Below are 26,351 nucleotides of genomic sequence, written 5' to 3' on the forward strand. Positions count from 1 at the left end.
CTTGGGTAGATTTCCAAGTTTAAAACTAGTTGCTGATAGCCCTGAAAGGTGAGAGCTACTTGTATATAGAGAAACATGTTTCTCTGAATAGTATAAATTGTAAAATGGTGACTGTGGTGGAGTAGGGCCCCATTTCAATAAGATTTTTTATTTGTAAAACTTACGCTGCTTGAAAGTGTTCAGGTACACCCATACATTTTTAAGCTGAATCTATGCGATAAATGTGATTAAACTGCAGAAACAGGTACAGACACAAATCTTTCAAAATATCATTCACATAACACTTGTATCTTATTCATTTAATCAGATTACTAGCATGAACTTGATAGAAATGAGTTATTGTGGTTATCTTAAAACATATATGTATAATGCTTTAAGTCTCTACTTTTTACAAGATAACACAATTTATGCAAAAACAAAAATAGTGTGCCGAGCTTTATCCTTTTTGAGAATCTGGGGTCAGGCTCAACTGAAAACATATTTTAAAACATAAATATAATGGAAAAATAAATCATTTCAAATTCTTATTAAGCATTTTTGTGTGTAATTTTGATTAGATATACACAAAGCAGACGAGGACTATTTCTTATATTTTAGTAAATTATAAAGTACATTTATGCTGTCAAGTTATTTGTTATTGAATATTTGGCCAAATATTTCTTTGAAAATAGTCTTATGAAAACATGTTCTTTTAGATTCTGAAATATCTAAGGCTTATCATCAGATATCAGATTGAGATAGAGAATGAAGTAATTTTGTGATATCGTGGCCTCATGTCCAAGAATAAGCTACTGCTTGGATTTATGTACTTGTTTGCTTCACGACAAGAATGACATTTGTATGATTCCGAACAGAAACTTTGTATGTTGTAAAACCTTTGTAATATTTACATGTATGCCTATGTTCAGAAGGAGACAACAAATAATCTATACGTTTTATTTTTTTCATACAAATATATGCTACAAATCATAACTGAACTTTTGTAAGCCTAGAAATACATGGAGGGATAGTGACATAGATGGACTGTTATAACAACAAACATGATTGGCACAGCCAACGAAAATAGTGGTTAAACTGACCATAGCTCTTTAAATTAAGAATCACAATCAATATGTTGACACTTGACAATATAGCACAGATTTTTTCTTTGAACGTCCACATATTCAAACTGAAGTTCAATGTGCCAAATTATATGAATACAAACCTCATGAATTATAAGCGAGGCTATTTTCTTCATTTCATACTGAATTTTACAGGACCGTCCTCCGGGTTCTCACTCACATTTGGCAGTCCAAGGACTCGCACTTTACCTTCGGGGTTTAGGTTTAGAATTTTTCTAGAGTTTCTATATTTTCCATGGAAATACAGTCGAAACCCATTGGCTCGATATCCCAGGGACCGGCCAAAATTACTTCGAGCCTCGCAAATGTCAAGCCAAGCAGGGATGCTTACTATAGAGTAATAAAAAAAATCGGTCCTTTTCATCAAGTTCGAGCCAATAAGAAAATCGAGCCAAGCGACGTCAAGCCAATGATTTTTGATTGTAGAGCATTTTCTCTATTATTTCTATATAATTACATTAAACAATACAGATCTTATTCAAACATGTATTTTGTATTTTATCAACAGTTCACAATTTTTTTTTTAAATGTCTGACCCTATAAAACATAAATAAGTCCCTTGAAAACAAGTAGAATGGACTCCTGCTTTCACTAAATGCTGCCAATAGCATTCACACTGAGAACCCTGATCCTTTTCAAACTCAAATTCAGCAGGATTTCAAATATGGATTCATAGAAAATTAAACAATTATAAATGCAGTTTATTCCTCCCAGGAAAACTCTGATTTAAGTAACTTTAAATAAAGCTTATGACGAAAATGACCCCCAAAGTTACATATTTGGTTTTATTTAGTCGGTTCTACGCACATGCCCAAAAGCTATATAAAAAAAACTTTGTGCAGAAAGTAAAACACTTAGGCCAGCTACAATAGCTTAGTGAAACACACTTAACACTAATTACTGCATACTTATTCCATGAGAAAATATCTGCAATAGATTTCCAACAGATGTTTTGATTATCAAGGCAATAAATGCTAAGAATCATACTGCACATGAAATCATAAACAAAACCATAGATAAAGGGATAATGCATGAACACAAATATAGAAGAAACCTCTCAACTAAATATAACTATAGCATACTAAACAGAATTGCTATCATGGCTTATTCATACTTTTATCAAGTATGTTAAACAAAAATTGAAACAAAAGCTATTAAAATCTATCATTTCAAATCAGCCCTGTTGAGACATGTCAGTAAAAATCTTCATACATTTTAAAAGCTTTCTGACAATAGCACAATTTTGACTTTGTAAATGAACAGGAATTTGTCCTAAAGAACGTGTACAAAAATTTGGCTTTTAAGTCAAGGATACTCATGATTTTAACTAGTGAAAATGACGGTATGCATGTACTCCTACACACGTACAAGTATATAGAGGCATATTTCAATTTAGAAGACACCCTGGAGTATTTTGAAGGGAGTATCAATTTCATATATGATATATAGGAAAGCATACAAATCATTTTTTTTGCCATTTACTTGCTCTTTAATCCAACCTAATTGCAGACAAATTTAATATAACATGACAAACACCTAGTTTTAACAATATAAAGCACTTTGGGAAAATACCAATGTCCAAAGCAGTCTGGCGTGTAAAGCTGGACAGCATACAGCAAGGCAACACTGGAATACTGAGAAATAAACAATGGAAATAAATGTAATTTATGGACTCATCACATAATGTAATAGACAACACTTTATTAAACATCTACCTATGGCTACCCGTTTTATTTTGATGAAAAAGGCAGCGATAAGATCATATATAAATGGCACTTGAGTCTGATATTCTGGGTATAACCCAATACTGGTATCTCCTTAAAGGCCATCAGGTGGGACGCAAACCCAAGACAATAACTTCAACCTTGTACCAATAGAAGTTGATATGACAAAAAACACCTTGGTATAAATCTCATAACTAATGATTGTAATTTACATTTTTAGTTTGTCATGACTGATTACAGTTTAAAAATGTGTCAGTTTATATATGTTGAAAAGTTAATTCATTGTAGTTTTTAGCACAAAAACCATGTATTGCCAAGTGATATCAGAGGTATGGTTTAAATTAAACAAAAGTGTAAAAAAAGAAATTATTTCCATCCGCCTTTGATCTTTGAAGAGGAAAGAAACATAGTGATTGTCCATATGATATGACATTAACTACCCATTCTTGAATCTACAAATGAAATTAGCTCTAACTGACTACAGAATTATTTGAAGTATCAATTTAAACACACATGAGCTCCAACATTGCTATCTTACAATTTGATATACATAGGCTATACATACAATGTATCTTCATTTAGATTCCTATAATTACATACAAAAAACATTTCATCAGTAAGTTATACACATAAAATGGTTTACATTTTGTAATATGGTGACCAACTTCTGAAAAAACCTACTTAAGCTACCCATGTACATGTAGATTAAATGATAGATTCTCGCTCAAGAATGTGATTGGCTTGGCAGCTGGTGGGCTGACACCATTTCAGCGATGGAGTTGGGGACCACTCTTAGTTCCCCAAAAGGCACGTGGTAGCAACAGACTTGAGAAAACGATCTAACAGGGCTCTGCTCAAATTTAAAGGTAACCATAATGCCAAACAACAAGAAAGAAATAAATAACAACAAAATTCAATTTAAAAAAAAAGTTGTTGTTTTTTGGGACCCTGAATCTATTGGATCTGCTAAAATCCGCAAACATCCTTGTTTATGCATCTCATACTTTTGATAAAAAAAGCAAAAATATCACAAATGACAGTGAAATAATTATACATGTACAACTATAATTTCAGCATGTTATAATTTAGCAGTAATAACGGTTACAAGGTGAATTTTACATACAACAGATACTTTCTAGATACAATGAAGTACAATATACTGTGTTGTGAACAGTTGTCAACAAATAATATGCTTCTGTTTGACAAAAATGTAAGTGTCACATATATAAAACTTATCGTTAGCTTTTAGCCCTTATTTTATAGATCAGAGGCCATATTCACTGATGTCCTGTGTCTGAGTGACTCAAGGATCAAGAGTTAAATAACTTATTGTCAAATTGAGCATGTTCTTAATAACAAGTTTTATCATGAATTACAAATCATTTATCCAAGAGAATGAACAAATCTACATTTCAACATTCTCATTTCTGAGTCTGAGTCTTAAACTAAGACTGAAGGCATAGTGAATTTGGTGCCTGTAAATGCAAATTACACCTTTGACTTCATGATGGGTACAAAAAAAACTACTACCCCAAATTAATGAGTGAGTATACACTACATGATTCTACAGGTAATTATTGATGCAGATGAATTAGAGATCAAGCAACGTTGGTTATATCATCCTATTCTTGGTGTATCATGATGGCAAGACTAGTTTTTCTACTTGACTATTTCTAATTAACTATACTACATGAATTTAGATAATATATAAAAATCTAAGTTCGATCATATGTATATGAGCTGTTGGTCAAATAGCACAATGAAATTGAGTTAATTTAAAATTCCTTGATTTATTCTATTCAAAAGAACTTACCACATGAGAGAACTCACAAAAAGGACAACATTGGGTATTAGAAATATACGCTATTTATCATGAAACAGGAAAGTTTGATATAGATATTTATAATGATAAATTTGATGTACTTTGATAAATTAAGCACACTTAAAACATTTAGACATTTACGTATATTTGCAACATTTACAATCATAACTTCATCTAAGCAACAATTACTTAACTAATGAAACATTAACATAACAACAATACCAGAACAAGAACACCCCAAACAGATGCCGGTTCACATCTGTATTTCCCAGTTGATCAACAGGCATGATTCATCGCATATTTAAGCCTCCTCTAAGTTTCTAAGTTTCATATTGATATATTTTTAACTTCAAAGAACAGATAACCAAACATAACACCTAAACTTTGCTTGCCTACAAAGTCTTAATAAGTTCTAACAAAGTCACAAGTTATCTATAGGCTTGCAGAGCCAGTTTTTGATTTTTCTCGCTTTTTAACCTTGTTGTTATTGAGGGCTTGTAGATCATTAGGCTGTTCTTTCTCCTGTTCTTCTTGAATTGTTTCAGCAACTTTCTTCTTTCGCAAGGCTTCCAAGTCATTTTTAACATCGCGAACAATGTAGAATTTCCATATTGTGTATCCTATAAGACCTGTAATGGATTGTTATTAATGATTATCATATATTATCACAGGTTTATGAAATTTTATACACTGATAAGGAGTACTGGTATGCAGATGAAAAAGTATATAACATAATATAATTGTCTGGTAAGTGCAGTGGTTAAACCACTTGCTTCTTGCCAAGGCTTCCTGGGTTAGATTCCCGGCCTGGGCACATGTGAGATTGGTTTGTGGTCCACCAAGCTGGACAAGTGGGTTTCCTCTGAGTACTGTTTCCCCCAAAGCATATGACCATACTCTTATGTAGCCTTTAGCCAATGAGTGATTATAAACTTGTTTCCCAATCATGTAATATGAAAACTTGTTGGTGTCCACTTTTGTTCTATATCTTCACTGTAAAGGAGTGTTGACAGTCTATATTTCAAAGCATTAAAAGATATGTAGTCATATTATTTCGGTGAAACTTAAATACATGCATTAACAAATATTTGATCAATTTATTGGCATTTGAAAAAATTGCTTGACAGCTGAGGCTTGATAAAAAGTTGTTCTTTTACTACCAGCACTTACAAGCAATGCCAGCTGTCCAGAAGAGCGCTATATGTGTGGGAATGGGCTTCAGAAGGGTCTTATGGTCTAGACGCACAGCAACAAGAAACTCGGTGACGATGATTGCAATTATCATCCAGGCTTGACGACCGAACTTCTTACATGTTCTACAAATACAGATTACCTGTTACATAAGGAAACAAGAGCATCTTAAAAAGATGTTAGAATATAATGTCAATCTTTTTTTCCACTTCAGCATAATCTCCACAAATAAAAACACAGGAAATGATTGGCCTTGCTATGAATCTGGTTAACCTTTTTTAAGCTTCATGAGAAATTCTTAAACAGTACTAGGCAATGAGATAATAGCAACATGGACAACACTAATGCTAGTGACAGTTGCATAATTATTGCAAAAGCTGATGCATGACAACAAACCAGCAAGTGATGACAATATCTCTACCAGTAATATCCATGACAATACCTCTAATTTCCATGACAACAGCTCTAATTTCCATGACAATAGCTCTAATTTCTATGACAATACTTATTATTTCCATGACAATACCTGACTACCTTTAATTTCTATCTTCAAAATACAGACAAGCTAATAATATATGAAATTCCAGACATATAAAGTGGTGATATAAACATCGTGACTTAACTAATACTAAAATTCAAAGAAATAGTCAGAAAAAAAAACAAAAACAGAGTACTTCACAGTTGGTACTAATTTAGTTCCAAACACAAGATGACTTACGGGTCATCTAGGTACTGGAACCCCTCCCGTAAGGCACATGACCCCATAAAGAGCAAGAAAACAAGTCGAGTCAGGTTAAGGTAGTTGTCTGGCGGGATCCACAACACAAACTTCAGGAAAAATGTGTTCAACTCTGCCAGCAGGAACTGGGTGAAAAAAGACAAATATGATTATACATGTCCATGTGCCAAATCACAAACTTTTAAGCATAAAAAGTGACATACATATTAATTTGTTTCTTAAATAATAGTTACACTTTAATCAGACCTTAATGAAAAAAATTAACTACAAATAAAATGGAATATAACACAAAAGAAAATTCTATTTGCTATCTTCTTTCCTATCATTCTGTATAGCAAATATCAAAAGTGGTAGACCAAGTTGTTACTTATTAATTTAAGCTTGATTGTGAAGGCAGCTGAAAGTTGATAAGATTCACTCTCGAGTCACTTTCTAGGGTAGAAACCTGTACTAAATCGATGTCCATGTTCAATTTTTTTTTTATCCGCGTTACCAAAAGACAAGTTAATCCCTCCATAGGTTTAAGTTAAACAGAATATTTAAATCAGGGTGGTTCAGCTTTTGCAGTCAACTACATGTATAATACAAGGCAAATTACAGCATACAACAAGGAAAATTATACAACAAGGAAAATTGCAGAGTAAATACATACAATGAAGAAGATGGCAAGTGTGGCACACCAGCGTATGAGACTGGAGGTGGGACGCCATTCAAAGTCTGTCCAACTGTATGGGGTAAACTGTAGTGCCACTCTCTTAGCCATGCCCCTGTGGGAGGAAAATAATGTTTCGTCATCATGAACAATACTTAGTATGACCAAGCACAGAGAACAGTGTCAGTTAACATCAACCAGCACAAGCAAATGTTTAATCAACCTGTGTATTTTGTATTATTTGTAACATGTAGATAAAATCTTAAGTCTAGTTTTCAGATCATATTTAAAATACATACACAAGTAAACCAACAATAGCTGGAAATGCATAAGCAAACTACAACAGAATATTTCCCATCCAGTGATCAAGCTAGAGGATGACTTTGGAAAAAAGTCACCTTACATTTTAATTTAAACAATTCTGATCAATTCAAAATAGGGAATTCCCAATGTAGACAAATTCTCACCAACAATTCAAGCTGTATATTTTCCAAATATATGTCTCAAAATGCTTTGAGAAAGACCTGTTTAAGTTTGAACATTATCTGACCTATCATTTCCATGATATGGTTCCAAACCAAAAAATCTGAGTTTTGACCTTGTGACCTAATTTTTTATCACATGTGACTCAGTTTGAAATTGTCCAAAAGTTCATCAAGTGAAATATTCCGATCATGTTTCATAAATATTGGACCAAATATGAGTATCTAGTGTGTTCCAAAGTTTTTTCTAAGATTTGACCTAGTGGCCTTGTTCTTGACCCTATCTGTGCCACTCTTACAAGGTGGCGAGATTTCATCAAGGGGAACATTTTGACTAAGTTTGAACATTATCTGACCATTCCCTACAAAGATATGGTTTAAAAAAATGTGTCAGTCGGACTGATAGACGAAATAACAGGCATTGCAAAAATAATATTCCACTCCCGAAACTTTTGATTTGGCAGGGGATAATTTAAGTTGTTGTGTTGAAGACAGACAGACAGACAGTTTTTAGATAATACTATTCGACGCTGTAATTGACTTGTCCCTTTATTTTAAAAACGTCTTCCTCAATTCTGAGGCTAGCTTGATGCTGAAGTGATTATTGTTCTCTGTGTACTAATGCATAAGATTACTTTGAATGTAGAGAAAGAAAATAAGGCAAGATATATGTCCATGTTACTACATACCAGGGCAACCATTAGAGATTAAATGATGGAAAATGTACCTGTATGTGGGTTGGTTCCACATGCCACGCCAGTGGTACGGCTTCATGGAAAGGTAGTTCATGGTCTTCATGCCGAGATAGATCCCAAGGCCGTTACATACCAGAGCGTCCATTATCCACTATGAAATAAACATTAAACATACATAATTCATTATGCAGAAAAAATTTCATAGAATTCCATTTTTGGTCTCAAAATCAAACAAAATGCATACAAACATTACCACTGTGTTTTTAAAGACATGGACATCTATAATGAGATATAAATATTCAGATACACTATGTGCTTTATTCAATGTTTTCTTATAAGAAAGTGTTCTCACTTATATTACCACTTGCAAGTTCAAGGACACACTTGCAAGTCCATTGACACACATTTGTGTTAGGACCTTACACTTGCCAGTCCCTGGACACACACTTGCCTATGGAAATAACACTTGCCAGTTCATAGACACACACTTGCCTTTGGGACTTACACTTGCCAGTCCCAGGACACACACTTGCCATTGGGACTTACACTTGCCAGTCCCAGGACACACACTTGCCTTAGGGACTTACACTTGCCAGTCCCAGGACACACACTTGCCTTTGAGACTTACACTTGCCAGTCCCAGGACACACACTTGCCTTTGAGACATATACACTTGCTAGTCCCAGGACACACACTTGCCTTTGAGACTAACACTTGCCAGTCCCAGGACACACACTTGCCTTTGAGACTAACACTTGCCAGTCCCAGGACACACACTTGCCTTTGAGACATATACACTTGCCTGTCCCAGGACAAACACTTGCCTTAGGGACTAATACTTGTCAGTCCCAGGACACATACTTGTCTTTGGGACTTGCACTTGCCAGTCCCAGGACACACACTTGTCTTTGGGACTTACACTTGCAGGTCCCAGGACACACACTTGCCTTTGAGACATATACACTTGCAGGTCCCAGGACACACACTTGCCTTTGAGACTTACACTTGCCAGTCCCAGGACACACACTTGCCTTTGAGACTTACACTTGCCAGTCCCAGGACACACACTTGCCTTTGGGACTTGCACTTGCATGTCCCAGGACACACACTTGCCTTTTAGACTAACACTTGTCAGTCCCAGGACACACACTTGCCTTTGAGACTTACACTTGCCAGTCCCAGGACACACACTTGCCTTTGAGACTTACACTTGTCAGTCCCAGGACACACACTTGCCTTTGAGACTTACACTTGCCAGTCCCAGGACACACACTTGCCTTTGAGACTCTTCAGATTTAAGTTAGAACCCTGTGTTCATTAGAGCTTCAGCATTTATCCCAACCTAAACTTACATGATCCCACCAGCACTCGCTAAAGTTTGGGAAAGCCCCCTCTAGTGTGTATTCCAATATTTCAAACATGAGGCTGATCACCATGCAGAACCATACATCTCGGATAATCAGTGTCTGAAAAGGAATAAATGAGATGAAGAAAAATGCATTTCATGAGGTTTATCATGTAGTAGAAAAGTATGCACTAACATTAAAATATATACTTTAACACAATTATGTTTATTATCTTGACATGTTATCCATATTTCATGCAGAAAACTAAAACCCGTTTTATAACAAGTATCAGTGATAAACTATTAGATGAACATGCCCTCATAGACGCGCAAGGGGTCTTTTCATGGAACTATCATCTGACTCTGAGACCTATACAATGCTTTGTTAATTTAAATCTTAAACTAGAACTATCACTCAAGGTGATTAATACCCCCGAACGCCGCCCTGATATGAAATTGCAGTCAACTATTTGGAAAGCCAACCTATAAATGACAACTTTATTTTATGGACTATCGTCAGTTATTCATTTTTTGGTTATGTTTTTAAAAGTAAGAAAAAAGGCTTTAAACAATATCAGTGATGCTAATACTGAGATGTTAATACTGATATATTTGATGTTCTAATGCATAGAATATACGATTGCCTATGACCATCTATAAATGAGATAAGTTACTTTTTTTCAATTTATGCTCCGGACAAGAAAAAAGTAACAAAGGGCAATAACTCTGTAATTGGCTGAAATAGAATTGCGGTTCCTGTACACTGCACTTCCTCACATTATGATCTATCACTGTTTGAAGCTTTATTAAATTCCATCCAATAGTTTTCAAGTTATGCTCCAGACAAGAAAAAAGTAACAAAGAGCAATAACTCTGTAACTGGCTGAAATAGAATTGCGGTTCCTGTACTCAACACTTCCTCTCATTATGATCTATCACTGTATGAAGTTTTATTAAATTCCATCCAATAGTTTTCAAGTAATGCTCCGGACAAGAAAAAGTAACAAAGAGCAGTAACTCTGTAATAAGTTGAAATAGAATTGTGGTTCCTGTACAATGCACTTCCTCTCATTATGATCTATCACTGTATGAAGCTTTATTAAATTTCATCCAATAGTTTTCAAGTTATGCTCCGGACAAGAAAAAAGAAACAAAGGGCAACAACTCTGTAACTGGCTGAAATAGAATTGCGGTTCCTGCACACTGCACTTCCTCTCATTATGATCTATCACTGTATGAAGTTTTATTGAATTCCATCCAATAGTTTTCAAGTAATGCTCCGGACAAGAAAAAGTAACAAAGGGCAGTAACTCTGTAATTAGCTGAAATAGAATCGCGGTTCCTGTACACTGCACTTCCTCTTATTATGATCTATCACTGTATGAAGCTTTTTCAAATTCCATCCAATAGTTTTCAAGTTATGCTCCAGACAAGAAAAAAGTATTAAAGGCCATAACTCTGTAATTAGCTAAAACAGAGTTACTGGTATGGTTCTTGTGCACTGCGCTTCCTCTCATTGTGCTTTACCATTGTATGAAGTTTCAATAAATTCCATCTAGTAGTTTGCAAGTTAATGTCTGGAAAAAAAAATTGACAGCAAAAAAAAACAAATAAAGGACAATAACTCAGTAATTAGCTAAAGTAGAGTTATGGTTCTTGAACACTGCACTTCCTCTCATTGTGCTTTACCATTGTATGAAGTTCCAAGGGTGACTCCAATATACCCCCTTCGTTTGTCGGGGTATAAAAATGCAATTTATTCCGATGAAAAGCATTACATCCGTGATATTTGTTTATAGTGATCCTGCTCAGGCTGCGAAACATTTTTCCATCTTGATGAACATTGTGTAGTAATATAATGCAGCCACGTCTTCCGAGAACCATTTTACACACCAGGGGGTGTATGCAGCTACCTTGTAGTAGATACTGATCCCTGATTGGTCAGTCCCTGGCTTTTGACAACACCTTCTGTCTTGGTGATGGGTAATTGTGACAAGCGTAGTTGGTGTATTATATTTGAAACTCAAAAACATCACTGATCATCGTATACAGTGGACAACAAAAAAGTTTGCCAAATTGGAGAAAAAGGTTCTCATTAAGGCCGCTGCATTCTCAAAAAGACACACATTCACCGTATATTTCTGTATTGCAAACTTCGTCCCTTATATAAAACCCTGGCAAAACAACACAAGTTAATGTTGCACTCATGTCCTCGACCAATGGGATCACCAGGTTGATTCTGATTTAATCCTTTAGAAAGCATATGTCAATTAATTGGTTTTATTAAATGACTTCTTTGGCAACTGGCGAATGTGTTCTGGATAGTTAAGTGCCATCACTAAGAAAGCTACTATATAGCTTTGCTTCAATAAACAATTAAGTCAGCAGCAAGGCCCATTGAAAGTAAAACAAAAATCAATATTATTTAAAGAACATATTAAAGAACTCCTATAATACATAACGGACGAAGAGGTAAGACATATACCTTAAGCCACCAACCAAAGAAATGAGTAGCGACAAATCCATCCATTTTATCCTGAAATTAAAAATTACCAAAGATAAGTATCAAGTGCTTTATGATATAAAAAATTAGAGCTCTGTGTAGCACATCTCTCTTTTTCAGTCAAACAAGGGGCGTAAGTCAACCCTTATTTAACAAAGAGTTATTAGCCTTTCTGTGCATGTGTATTGTCTCTGGCTTTATGAAAACATAGTTTATTTGATCCATTTTGTCTTCATCTCATATACAGTTAAATAGCAGTATACCACAATTTCAATAAAATTTTTTTTAGTAAAACAACAAATAAATCTTTTACTACAGGTTGGCTACAATTGTGTTTCATTATTATGTGAACTGTGGTGCCAGGGAGCTTTTCTTAAAGGGACTGAACAGATTGGCACAAAAAAAATAAAAAATTCTGTAACGAATCTCAGGACAATTATCTAATACAATGTGTTATGCTTTGATATCATATTTGTAAAAAAAAGTACCAAAATGTAAAAAAAAAATTGTGTCGGAGACCAAGTTTGAACCTGTGTCGCCAACATTGCAGTCCAGCATCGTATCCACTGAGCTACGATGGCTTACTCTAATTGAGTGACATAATTAAGCTATACACCTACCTCGGTAATATCACATGATAACACCGACTAGCCAATCATGCGTAAGGAATGAATTCTACCTGGTAGACATATCCAGAAATCTTTTTTAATGGAAAAATACGAAATAACTGCTAAACTTAAATAAAATGTAAACTATGTGGTACTTCAGTTAGTAAGTTTCAATGCATTGTGCACATCGATGCCAAGTTTATGTCAGTTTTCAACAATTTTCTTTTACAACCCCTTTAAGACACACCATAAGAAAAACCTGGCACATGCAAATAGAACTGTCATGTATAGTACTAATTCCGGTACACACAACCTTAAGATCTTCTTAAATGGGAAATATACACATGAGCAGATCTCAAAATATGCACAAGTCTGAATCGGGAGAAAAGATCCTGGCACCACAATTTGTTCTATAATGAAACAAAATCTTAACCAACCTGCAGTAAGACTTCTTACATGTAACAACATCTCAATTTTTTTAAATATTTTCAAGTAATAAAAATATCAGATGAAATATAAATAGTATTAAAGTATGAATAAATAAACAAAATGCACAGCTGCACCAGTGATATGTCAACAGCTCATTTTCTTTGCACCACAGATAAGTGGTAGAGCTGGCATTAAAAAGGTGCGAGTTCTAATTTGCCAAAAGTTTTACCTAAAATATGTTTCCATTTAACAAGCCAATCACTTCTACCAAAACTTTTAGTAAAAAGCAAAGGAAATTTTCACCACAACCTACCAAATATATGGAAATATCTAGCCCATGGCTCTCAAAAAACAAAAGATGTTTGTCAAACATTATGCCCCCCCTGACAGCCATGTTGTCAGGATAATAAATTATGGACAATTGAATGAAATATGCATGGGCCAAAACGACAGCTGATTTGTCACTGACATTGGATGCTTTTGAGGCAGTTTTAAGATTATGACCATTGAAAGTGTGAGGATAGAGTGTGTTATGACCATGACCTTTGACTCTATGACCTCAAAATCCATAGGAGTCATCAGCTGGTCACCAAAAACCTAAATGTCAAGTTTGAGGGCCATGGGTGCAGGCATTGTTAAGTTATCACACAGACAAGCTTTTTTCGTTCAAGGTCACTGTGACCATGGCCTTTGACCCGATGACCTTTCAAGTCATAAGGGGTCATCAAATGGTCAGGCCCAACTTTGATGTCAAATTTGATCATCATAGGTTCAGGCATTGTTGAGATACCACTGGGAGAAGATCTGTTAACTTTTTTGCATTAAAGGTTACTGTGACCTTGACCTTGGCCTGATGACCCCGAAGTAATAAGGGGTCATCTACTTGTCAGGCCCAACCTTCATGTCAAGTTTGATGACCATAGATCCAGGAATTGTCGAGTTTGCTTTTAAGGTCACTGTGACTTTTGACCCCTAAAATAAATAGTGGTCATCTACTGGTTAGGCCAAACCTCCAAGTCAAGTTCGAGGGCCATGTGTGCAGGCATTGTTAAAGTATCACTCATATAACCTTTTTTCATTCAAGGTCACTGTGACCTTAACCTTTGGCCCAATGACCCCCAAAATCAATAGGGGCCATCTACTGGTCAGGCACAACCTCAAAGTCAAATTTGAGGGCCATGGATGCAGGCATTGTCAAGTAATCACTTGGACAACCTTTTACCATTCAAGGTCACTGTGACCTTAACCTTTGGCCTGATGACCCCCAAAATCAATAATGGCCATCTACTGGTCAGGCACAACCTCAAAGTCAAGTTTGAGGGCCATGGATGCAGGCATTGTCGAGTAATCACTTGGACAACCTTTTACCATTCGAGGTCACTGTGACCTTGACCTTTGGCCTGATTAACCCCAAAAACAACAGGGGTCATTTACTGGTCAGGCCCAACCTCCAAGTAAAGTTTAAGGGCCATGGGTGCAGGCATTGTCGAGTTATCACTCAGACAACCTTTTACCATTCAAGGTCACTGTGACCTTTGGCCCATTGACCCCCAAAAACAATAGGGTTCATCTACTGGTCAAGGCCCAACTCCAAGTCAAGTATGAGGGCCATGGGTGCAGGCAATGTCAAGTTATCACTCGGACAACCTTTCACCATTCAAGGTCACTGTGACCTTGACCATTGGCCCGATAACCCCCAAAAACAATAAGGGTCATCGACTGGTCAGGCCCAACTTCCATATCAAGTTTGATGAACATTTGGTCTAGGCATTTGTTATCACTCGGACAAGCCCAACCTTCATGTCAAGTTTAATGACCATACATCCAGGAAGTGTTGAGTTATCACTCGGACAAGCTTTGGTCTACAGACGGACAGACCAACCGACCGACCAACCGACCGACATGTGCATCCTCTTCTTATCACTACTGACCGACATGTGCAAAGCAATATACCCCTCTTCTTCAAAGGGGGGCATAAAAACGTCAGACAGTAGTACATTTCATACTACTACTATACATCAAGGTGACAATGTATACAATGTTTCATGAAGATCGGATAAAAACTATTGTAATAATGAGACAGAAATAAAAAATTAACATTAAATAATTAAGGACATCCAAAATGTGCGCTTCCACAAGCACAGTATCTACCAATCTATAACTCAGATAGTTTAAATGAAAAAGTAGGCCATTACTACACCTCATGGTTATACTGTGTACCAATTATCAGAGTGATAAGAAGAGGATGCCAGGGCTTATGAAAAAATGCACAAAGCACTAATTCAAATATTGTGCATATTTCTACTAGATATGGTGAAAATGTTTCAAAGTGATCCTCCTTAAACTGTGAAAGTAGTTCACTCAAAGAACTATAGTAATAAAAATAATAATAATAATAGTACTGAATGATCATACCCAGAAATTATGCCAAGGATCCTCTGGTTTATCAGCATCATATATGAGACAGTTGCCACCGTAATCTTTTTCCGGAAGGGGCACGCCTAATCTGGGATCTATGTGCTTCATCAATGCCCGGGCATCTGCAGGACTCTGTGAACCAATCAACATTACATAGGTGCAACAATGATATAAATATAGCTACATGTGTAACATATATGTTAAAGTCAATTTACTTGTTTCCAACACAGTACAGGTCAAGTACAATTAAAATACAAAAAGAAATACATGATCAAAATGATTAAAACATGTTTAAAGAAAATATCATCCGCGTGCTGTATGAAATACATGCAATCCAGTAATGACCTTATTTAAATCACTCAACAAAATAAAATAGAACAATTCTTACTTGAAAAAGAAGGTAAACCATTGCTAGTTCGTATAATATACTTAGACACAATATCAGCCTCCAAAATGCTGAAAAATAAAGCAAGGTGTTTAATCTTTGAAAGTTATATAATTATGAGGACATTACGTGGTTCCAATTACATTTTTAAGAATTTTACTAAGGTATCTTTCCCACACATTTCACTGCTAATACATTGGATATATTAACCTGACACTGAATGAGTAATCATGTTATATTTAAACAAAAGGGTCGGCTTGATGCCCTTCGGATTTATAGATCTTAAAGTTGTCACACATGGGCTCCTAAGCCCAAAGCTCCTTGCCAAAAGTAAAAAATTTGCTGGAGTAAGACTACTCAACAAACATTGACACCAAAGTTCCGGGGATGCTTCAACATTGATATTGAACAACAGATAATCTAAATTTGATTATATATTTTACTGTTGGGTGCTTCATTACCTGGATGTGGTCTGCGGAAGGGTCCATCAGGGGTCTGGGTGACACCAAACAGCAGAAAACATAGACCCATAGCTGTCACCCCTCTATAGAAGAATGGAAATAAAATAAGTAAAAGATTTTTTCAACATGCAAAATGTTCATATGAATTAATTATCAAAGGTTTGTGATATACATGTATTGCCAACATAATGATTTCTATACTATGACACATCTGCCACCATCAACGAGACAAAGGCAATGACAATCCTTAAATGACTGATTTTCATTCATACATGTATATACAAGTGAAACAGATGTACAGATGTAGATGAACAAAGTCAAGAGTGTATCAAACCAATCACTGCCAGCAAATGCCAACGCTAGTCTGTTTTTCTCAGTAAGAAAAAATGATTCCACAATCATTAAAATCGGAAATATGGACCTTGCTACACATGTGCACATTGCTACTGAAAACATGACATTGTAAACATATATAGTTCAGTGTGAATATCTAATTGTTATCAAATTACAATGTTAAACCACTAAAATGCTTCGACAACATACTGGACGCTGCCCGCTAACTCCTCCCCACACAAAGGGCCTTAACTTGAACAATATTTATGTTGGAGTTATATTACTGAACAAGAGAGCACATTGCTACTGTGAATAGCTTCTTGAACTTGGAGATGGTATGTTTGCTGATTGTTAAATAATAAGAGTTACAAAAAAATAATATATTTATATGAGGAACATTTCTGTGATATATTTTGAAAAAGGGACAATGATTTTCGGACTTATAGTGAAAGACATATAGTGAAAACAAACCCCTACCCTGCAGGCCATGTTTTTTATGAATCACAATGGGGTCAAGGAATTTGATAAATGGTCAACTTAGGAATATTTCTGTAAAATTATTTTGATATCAGGCCAAACATTTCTGAGGAGATTTTTAAAGTTTTCCATAAAGACAAAGTGAAAAATATCCCTGCCCTCTGTCAGCCATTATTTTTTGAGAATCAACATGGGGTGAAGGAATTTGATACAGGGCTACAAGGAACATTTCAGTGCAATTACTTCGAAATCAGATCAGTGCTTTTGGTTGACATGGTTCTGTTATAATGGAACCACTTTTATCTTTTACTGAAGGAATCTGGATGAGGGCCACATCCCTGGGAAGTTTTGATGCAATTGTCCAAGTGGTTCAGGAGGAGAAGATGTTTTAATGAAAATGTTGACGACAGACATAGACGGACGACAGACAATCACCATATCACAATAGCTCACGGTGAGCACTAAATACAGACAAGCAAATATTAAAAATTATTCTTTAAAGCCACATTCATGTGGACAGTTGCCCCACCTCTTCATGTTGTAGTCGGAGTCATTAGATTGCTCCTCAAAGAAGGCCACGTACACCAATATGCAGCTGAACAACAGCAGTACAGTCAGCGTATGGGCCCGCCTAGTAAATGGGATTCATACATGTTATGTTAAAAGTCAGAGGAATTTAAGTTAAGAAGTTTATTTAATTACAAAATTAGTAACAAAATATAAAAAATCCAATTGCAAATCATCATCCGATGGAAACAAATCTGATTGAGATGGTCACAAGATTATAACAGATTTAGAAAAAAACAACAATAAAATAAATGTATGCACACAAAACTTTAATATAGAACTTTTCCTACAGTTTATCTAGGCCTTCAAAATCATCATGCCAGTAAAGTCCTAAATAAAGCTATAGTATGGATAGATTGAATTTGGCATCATGTCTTTTACCGCTTAAGTATAAGAAAGTTTTACCAAAAGAATGTCATGGTGCCATCATCTTCAATGTCCTTGTACTTGTTTTTCTCCTCCTCCCAGTTATGTGCCGTGGCAGAGTGTAGTCGACGGTAGATCTGCTGTTTAGGCTCCGGCATGATTGCCAAGGAATCTAATTTTGAACAATTTTTCTGAAAATAGATAAAGCAATAATTTGAATTTCAGCAGTGACAACCAAGTGAACCATTGAAAATTGCAGCTGACGATACATCTGTACATGAAAACTCAGATCTCTGATTTTGAATTCTTGGTCTGAAAATGGATATTAGTATATAAGAGACCAATGGTGTAGCTGTCTTCCATAGCAGAGCTTGGTAAATGTGTTTAGACATAAGTGACATGTCCATTAAAAAAATTTAGTCTTAAAAGAAAAAGATAAACAATTCAAATATGACTAAAGAATTTAAAGTGTAAATGAACAAAACAGTACTTAATTTATAATAAGGTAAAATGATCATACCAGGAATGCAAACAAAGGGATCCATGCAAGGGAACCTCATTTCAAACTTTTATACTGAGCATCCCAAAATAAACAATAAATGGAGTACATTTTGTATTACCATCATATTTGGACCCCTTAAAATTACCAGAGTCTGAGAGACTGCCAATTTGTCAATCAGAAAGGCCCTAGGAAGCCAGCTGAATCTCATGCAAGTCTACTTGTTGATTAAGTTGTTGTCTATCTATGAATTGATCCATAATGGATCTCAATCCAGTTGTTTATATGACACCAAAAATTCCGTTGAATATGATTTTAAACAAGAGGGCCATGATGGCCCTAAATCGCTCACCTGAGTAAAAGAGTTTAACCTTTGTTATCAATATAGCTTGTTTCTCAAAGAATATTGAACAAGAGCTGTCAAAGTATGTGACAAATGCCCCCGAATGTGACATTGACCTATGAACAAGTACATAAAAAGTTGATCTTGCCTTTATGTGTCAAATACATATGGCAAGCCATACATATGTTGCCTGGATGATCACTGACAGGACTTGTCACAGTTGCCTGAAAAAGCACCAACCAAGGATCATTCCTATGAAGTTTCATCAAAATTGTCCAAGCGGTTTAGGGGAAGAAGATTATTATAACCTGTTGTTGACATTTTCCTTTAGGTTGCCATGGCAACCAGAGTTCTGCATGGAGTTAATTTCTTTGAACAATTTTGAAAAGGCGCCTACCAAGGATCATTCCATCATTCCTATGAAGTTTCATCAAAATTGTCCAAGCGGTTTAGGAGAAGAAGATGATTATAACCAATTGTTGACATTTTCCTTTAGGTTGCCATGGCAACCAGATTTCTGCATGGAATTGATTTCTTTGAACAATTTAAAAAAAAGCACCGACCAAGGATCATTCCTATAAAGTTTCATCAAAATTGTCCTTGCAGTTTAGGAGAAGATGATTATAACCAATTGTTGACATTTTCCTTTAGGTTGCCATAGCAACCAGAGTTCAACATGGAATTAATTTTGATTTCTTTGAACAATTTTAAAAAAAAGCACCAAACAAGGATCATCCCTATAAAGTTTCATCAAAATTGTCCTTGTGGTTAAGGAGAAGAAGATGATTATAACCAATTGTCGACATTTTCCTTTAGGTTGCCATAGCAACCAGAGTTCTGCATGGAATTAATTTCTTTGAACAATTTTTAAAAAGCACCAAACAAGGATCATTCCTATAAAGTTTCATCAAAATTGTCCAAGCGTTTAGGAGAAGATGATTATAACCAGTTGTTGACATTTTCCTTTAGGTTACCATGGCAACCAGAGTTCTGCATGGAAATAATTTCTTCGAACAATTTTGAAAAAGCACCAACCAAGGATCATTCCTATGAAGTTTCATCAAAATTGTCCAAGTAGTTTAGGGGAAGAAGATGATTTTAATCTATTGTTGACATTTTCCTTTAGGTTGCCATGGCAACCAGAGTTCTGCATGGACTTGATTTCTTTGAACAATTTTGAAAAAGCACCAACCAAGGATCATTCCTATGAAGTTTCATCAAAATTGTCCAAGCGGTTTAGGAGAAGAAGATAATTAAAACCAATTGCTGACATTTTCCTTTAGGTTGCCATGGCAACCAGAGTTCTGCATGGAATTCATTTCTTTGAACAATTTTGAAAAAGCACCAATCAAGGATAATTCCTATGAAGTTTCATCAAAATTGTCCAAGCAGTTTAGGGGAAGAAGATGATTTTAATCTATTGTTGACATTTTCCTTTAGGTTGCCATGGCAACCAGAGTTCTGCATGGAATTGATTTCTTTGAACAAATTTTGGAAAAGCACCAACCAAGGATCATTCCTTTGAAGTTTCATCAAAATTGTCCAAGTGGTTGAGGAGAAGAAGATGATTACAACCAATTGTTGACATTTTCCTTCAGGTTGCCATGGCAACCAGTGTTCTGCATGGAATTAATTTCTTTGAACAATTTTGAAAAAGCACCAAACAAGGATCATTCCTATGTATTACCATCAAAATTGTCCAAGCAGTTTAGGAGAAGATGATTATAACCTATTAATGACATTTTCCTTTAAGTTGCCATGGCAACCAGAGTTCTGCATGGAATTAATTTCTTTGAACAATTTTGAAAAGGCGCCTACCAAGGATCATTCCATCATTCCTATGAAGTTTCATCAAAATTGTCCAAGCGGTTTAGGAGAAGAAGATGATTATAACCAATTGTTGACATTTTCCTTTAGGTTGCCATGGCAACCAGATTTCTGCATGGAATTGATTTCTTTGAACAATTTAAAAAAAAGCACCGACCAAGGATCATTCCTATAAAGTTTCATCAAAATTGTCCTTGCAGTTTAGGAGAAGATGATTATAACCAATTGTTGACATTTTCCTTTAGGTTGCCATAGCAACCAGAGTTCAACATGGAATTAATTTTGATTTCTTTGAACAATTTTTAAAAAAAGCACCAACCAAGGATCATTCCTTTGAAGTTTCATCAAAATTGTCCAAGTGGTTGAGGAGAAGAAGATGATTACAACCAATTGTTGACATTTTCCTTCAGGTTGCCATGGCAACCAGTGTTCTGCATGGAATTAATTTCTTTGAACAATTTTGAAAAAGCACCAAACAAGGATCATTCCTATGTATTACCATCAAAATTGTCCAAGCAGTTTAGGAGAAGATGATTATAACCTATTAATGACATTTTCCTTTAAGTTGCCATGGCAACCAGAGTTCTGCATGGAATTAATTTCTTTGAACAATTTTGAAAAAGCACCAAACAAGGATCATTCCTATGAAGTTTCATCAAAATTGTCCGAGCGGTTTAGGAGAAGAAGATGATTATAACCAATTGTTGACATTTTCCTTTAGGTTGCCATGGCAACCAGAGTTCTGCATGGAATTAATTTCTTTGAACAATTTTGGAAAAGCACCAACCAAGGATCATTCCTATGAAGTTTCATCAAAATTGTCCAAGCGGTTTAGGAGAAGAAGATGATTATAACCAATTGTTGACATTTTCCTTTAGGTTGCCATGGCAACCAGAGTTCTATATGGAATTGATTTCTTTGAACAATTTTGAAAAAGCACCAAACAAGGATCATTCCTATGAAGTTTCATCAAAATTGTCCAAGCGGTTTAGGAGAAGATGATTATAACCAATTGTTGACGCCGGACGATGAACGCCGGACGACAGACGCCGGACATAGACCGATCACAAAAGCTCACCTTGAGCACTTTCTACTCAGATGAGCTAAAAAGGCTTAGATTATCATCATGTTAATAAAATCATATTTGAAAAACAATTTTCAAGTGACTATCCAGATTTCTCTCTGGAGCAAAAATTAAACTCAATAACAACTGGACCCTAGCAATCAGGCGGGGCAAACATAAATTATTTTGATGGATTTTTAAGTGAGTGACATGTGCAGTGCCTAACAAAATAACAGATTTTAAAGGATATTTTGACCTGATAAGTAGGTAATGTAATTGATATCCTAGCAAACATGGAAGGTTTTTGACCCTTTAAAATGGCCATGTAGTACAGCACAAGCTGTCATAGAGAAAAAGATGCAATAACTCGATAATAATTAAATATGTCCTAGGATGGTATATTTGGACTAAAACCACCCTTTCAAGTCATGCAAGTTTCTATTTTAACTTCCTAAACAAAGAGTCTTTCAGCTTTTACATGTATGACTTTTTAAGGCTTCTAGAAACATCGGTTTAAACCCCCTAGAGGAGCTTACATGTCTGGCCTCTGGGTAGGGGAATTTATTTTACAATAAAAGTGATATGAACCTACTAAATAGGTCAAAATATCCTTCTAAAATGCAAAAATACCCTTAGAACCTGCCATTTTGCATACATGCGGGAGGAAAAATCCCCTGAAATTTTAATCCATGCCCTATCTACCAGTGGGGTACAAATATTCCATAGAAATTAAAAAAGAAGTGTTCTTTCAGCTATGCAAATTTTATCAAAGGGTTGAATTTTATCCACATGTTTATGGTCATAATGCCCATCGAGCAGGAAGCCTTGAAGCTTAATAGGAATCTATCAACTGATGGATTATATAAACAACACTAAATCAATCAGCAGGGCACAAGTGTTGCATTGTTTTAATTGAAACTGACAGACATTGCATAACATGTGTCAAGTACACTGGTCATATGAAAGGAGGATTTTCATTGGTTGAACTATATCTTTGTTCCAATTAGAGAACATGTAACATATTAAGAATTCTTCACATTGTGTTAAAGACATAATGTCATTTTATTAAACAAAAGAATAAATAATTTTAAGGTTACAGTAAATCATTCAGTACATTATGAGATTATCATTCCACTCTGAACATGTCCCTCACTTAAAATTCAGCAAAAATAATTTTACGCTTGATACCCTGGCAATGTTTATAATGATTTTACACTATTTTTTGCAAGATACTGTAAAAAAAACCACTTAATTAAATCAAGTTTCTTTTCTTACTTTTATATTAGACTGTTCCAGTTTTTACCTTATAAAAGCCGGTATCAATCTGTTGCATTATATATCACTTAAGTAATTATCCTCTTAACCGAAGATGATGTAAACAAGTAAATAAATATGTAATTATGAACAAAATCAACATGAAACTCAAAGACTGCCTGCGTCATATCATGCAGCATCTGTTAAGGCTAAATCATAGAAAATTGTTTCCCAAATCTTGATAACTCAGGAGTCTTCCCTGAACTATTAGAAGGATCTAATCACAATTGCAAAATCTGTTGGGGTGTTCAAAACTTACAGGCAAATAAATCCAAATTTTCTACTCACTTAATTATTCTAGCCCCACCCCCAATAAGAAAGTATTTTCAAATCCATTTTAGCCAAAAATCAAGGGTACTGGACTTGTTCCAAGCATCACTGTACAGGTAACTTATCTGAAAACAATTGTGATCAATATCCAGAACACTAAAAAATTCAACTTATCAACATCCTTCAATAATGAAAAAGATATGTGAAGTCACATTATGTTTTAACGTTCATATTTACCAAGCACTACACAACATATGATATTACACATTTAATAAAAAGGTCACAATACTCCAACAGAATTTTTCACCTTTAAAAGTCAGGCCTGATATCACAAAATTTTCCATCATTTGTAATCAAGTGCCCTAGCTGTTATCAATAGAATGAAATATTGAATTAAATACTTTTTAGAAAAAAAAATTGTGGTATTAATTTTGATAAAAAAATTGGCATAATATATGATTCTGTTATGCTCTCAAAATAATGAAACAAAATCACAACATAAATCCCTTATTTGACAACACTACTGTTAACATGAATTTTTATTGAACAATTTTATCTAATCTTGTTGCATTTGTATTTTGTAAATTCTCTATAAACAAATGGAGAGTAACACAATCTCTTCAAAGTAATGCATACTATTGTTATCTTTTGTTTAAATGTATTTTTACTATGGCAATAGAATTTCTGTTGTGTTTATAAGATATTTCTATGATTTGAGCTAGTGTTCCACTTTTCCACCCAACAAACCTATATTCGGATTTTTCACAGGGCAGCTAACAGCTAAAGCTGACATGATGGTTTGATCCTTTTTGTTTTTAGTTTAATACAGATGGACCCGTGAACAGTTGGTTGGATGAGTCAACCAGTCAGTCAGACTGAGCTTTAATACATATAAATATATATAGAAACTGGTGAAAGCTAAAAGACATTAAACAAAGTAGCAGCTTAATCCCCTCGAAAGTTACTGTTTTTAAGACGTAGGCACTTTTTTAATTCAAAATCTGAGGGAATAAAGTGCGTCTTATAACCAGTCATTTAGGTTATTCATAACTCTGCTCCTTAATTCTTCAAGGGCATAAAAATACAGTACACACAACGAGTAAGACACACTTTCCTCAATTACTCGGAGGCATTAAGCCGATGTTTACCGGTTTCCTCCAATGTTAAAACTGTTTCCCCTCGCAGAAATCCTTCTGAGTTCCTCGTTTAAAGCTAGTGTTATATAAAAGGTAACGTTGGAAAATTGTCTGATATTACTGATTTTATGACCTTGCAGCGAAACTCCATGTCTGATGAAGTGCTACTGTTGAGATAAGCATGTAGTAAATCTTTCTTGTGCAGAAGTCATTCTTTTATATCATACAAAAATACTACAGTACTGTTTTGAAGCCAAAATTTTGCCACAATTCTGAACCTGTGATGTCATGCGCATGATCAAATAGCATATAGTTATATATTTATTGGTGAAAGTTAAAACTAGAAAGTTACATTAAACTAGCTAGTGAAATTTATGTGACATTATGCAAATATGCCAAAGAAAATGAGGCAGGAATCCCGCAACCATTCCCTCTGAACAATTAATGAACACATGTTTAACCCAAGTCACTTTATGACTTTCGGAAATTCTTTAAATAGCAACATAATTATGTTTTCTGTGCCAGGGTGTAATGTATTCAACAAGATCAAAAATTACTTTCTGAAATACTTGGGAATATATAACTGCATTTTTGTAGTAAAACTTCAATCAAAATATAACATTATTTAGTTTACCAAATATTTTCTTGGAAGTGGATCTGACAGATTAAAATAAAAAGACAGAGGAAGACAGAAAAAAAAGAAACGGCAATTCATCATAAAATTCATCATAATCGATTGACATTTTTATTCCAACAAAATAAATTTCAACAGAGAATAATTGAGTTTCTGCAGCGTTTCGCTAAGTTTATCCCTAAGAGGAATGCCATAACTATTCAAATGGTCAGCTGCTGAGGACTGAAAAGCCAAATTCCGCAAACAGAGATAACAGAACACTATCAGGAGGCTCCCTATGTCAGCCTATCTCGTATACATGCGCTAAAGGGTTAATAGATGAAGTGACCTCAGCTAGTTTGGCGCAAATTTAGCTAGGTATTTAACCATCCCTGAGAAAATTTCAAGTTTCGATCGCGTGTCTGGGGGCTCTATTGCATGATGGCCCAAATCTTTGATTTGTCTGGCATAAGGCCTTCTCTGCTGATCTTCATTGTTAAATAACCTATAATTATTCAGTACTTAAACAAAGGTACAGTAATGTAAGATTTTGATACCTTGTTATCTCGTACAATTTTGATATTATTTGAAAGGGTATTGCTTGATACAGATATGTAAAGTGATTAAATTTACATGTATATGTATATGTTATGATGATAATGTTTTTAATGGGTATTTAATCTGTTTGAAAAACTATTTTTGAAGATAATTACCCAAATAATATTAAAGCGGATGGATTCTCCACAGTAAGATGACATCCATGCCATATTCCCCCGGAAGGAGGAAATATCCCCCGGAATTTCGATCAAATCCCCGGCGGACATTCTCAACAAAAGGATCAATAGTTTAAAGTGACAGTAAATTATTCGGAACAAAATGGGATTAAAGTAACTAATAGACAATGCTGTTCTTTGTCATGCCACGTCTACATGACACTGACCTTCATCGCCAATATCGGAAAATGACAA

General features: G+C 35.1%; 1 protein-coding gene across 1 annotated transcript in view; it reads right to left on the reverse strand.

Annotated features, from left to right (window-relative positions):
• Positions 1-922: 922 nt before the first annotated feature.
• The window catches only part of LOC128231950 (phosphatidylserine synthase 2-like), a 34,057-nt gene continuing 8,628 nt past the window's right edge, over positions 923-26,351 (reverse strand). The window contains exons 2-13 of the mRNA XM_052945237.1: positions 18,358-18,509; positions 17,915-18,016; positions 16,576-16,658; positions 16,118-16,185; positions 15,727-15,861; positions 12,257-12,307; positions 9,779-9,892; positions 8,459-8,577; positions 7,250-7,364; positions 6,577-6,722; positions 5,838-5,983; positions 923-5,296 (exon numbers count right to left, since the gene is read on the reverse strand). Coding sequence (XP_052801197.1) covers positions 5,100-5,296; positions 5,838-5,983; positions 6,577-6,722; positions 7,250-7,364; positions 8,459-8,577; positions 9,779-9,892; positions 12,257-12,307; positions 15,727-15,861; positions 16,118-16,185; positions 16,576-16,658; positions 17,915-18,016; positions 18,358-18,476 — 1,395 coding nt within the window. The 5' untranslated portion in view covers positions 18,477-18,509 and the 3' untranslated portion in view covers positions 923-5,099. The remainder of the gene's footprint in view (positions 5,297-5,837; positions 5,984-6,576; positions 6,723-7,249; positions 7,365-8,458; positions 8,578-9,778; positions 9,893-12,256; positions 12,308-15,726; positions 15,862-16,117; positions 16,186-16,575; positions 16,659-17,914; positions 18,017-18,357; positions 18,510-26,351) is intronic.

The sequence above is a fragment of the Mya arenaria genome, chromosome 4, assembly GCF_026914265.1.
Source record: "Mya arenaria isolate MELC-2E11 chromosome 4, ASM2691426v1".
NCBI classification, from domain to species: domain Eukaryota; kingdom Metazoa; phylum Mollusca; class Bivalvia; order Myida; family Myidae; genus Mya; species Mya arenaria.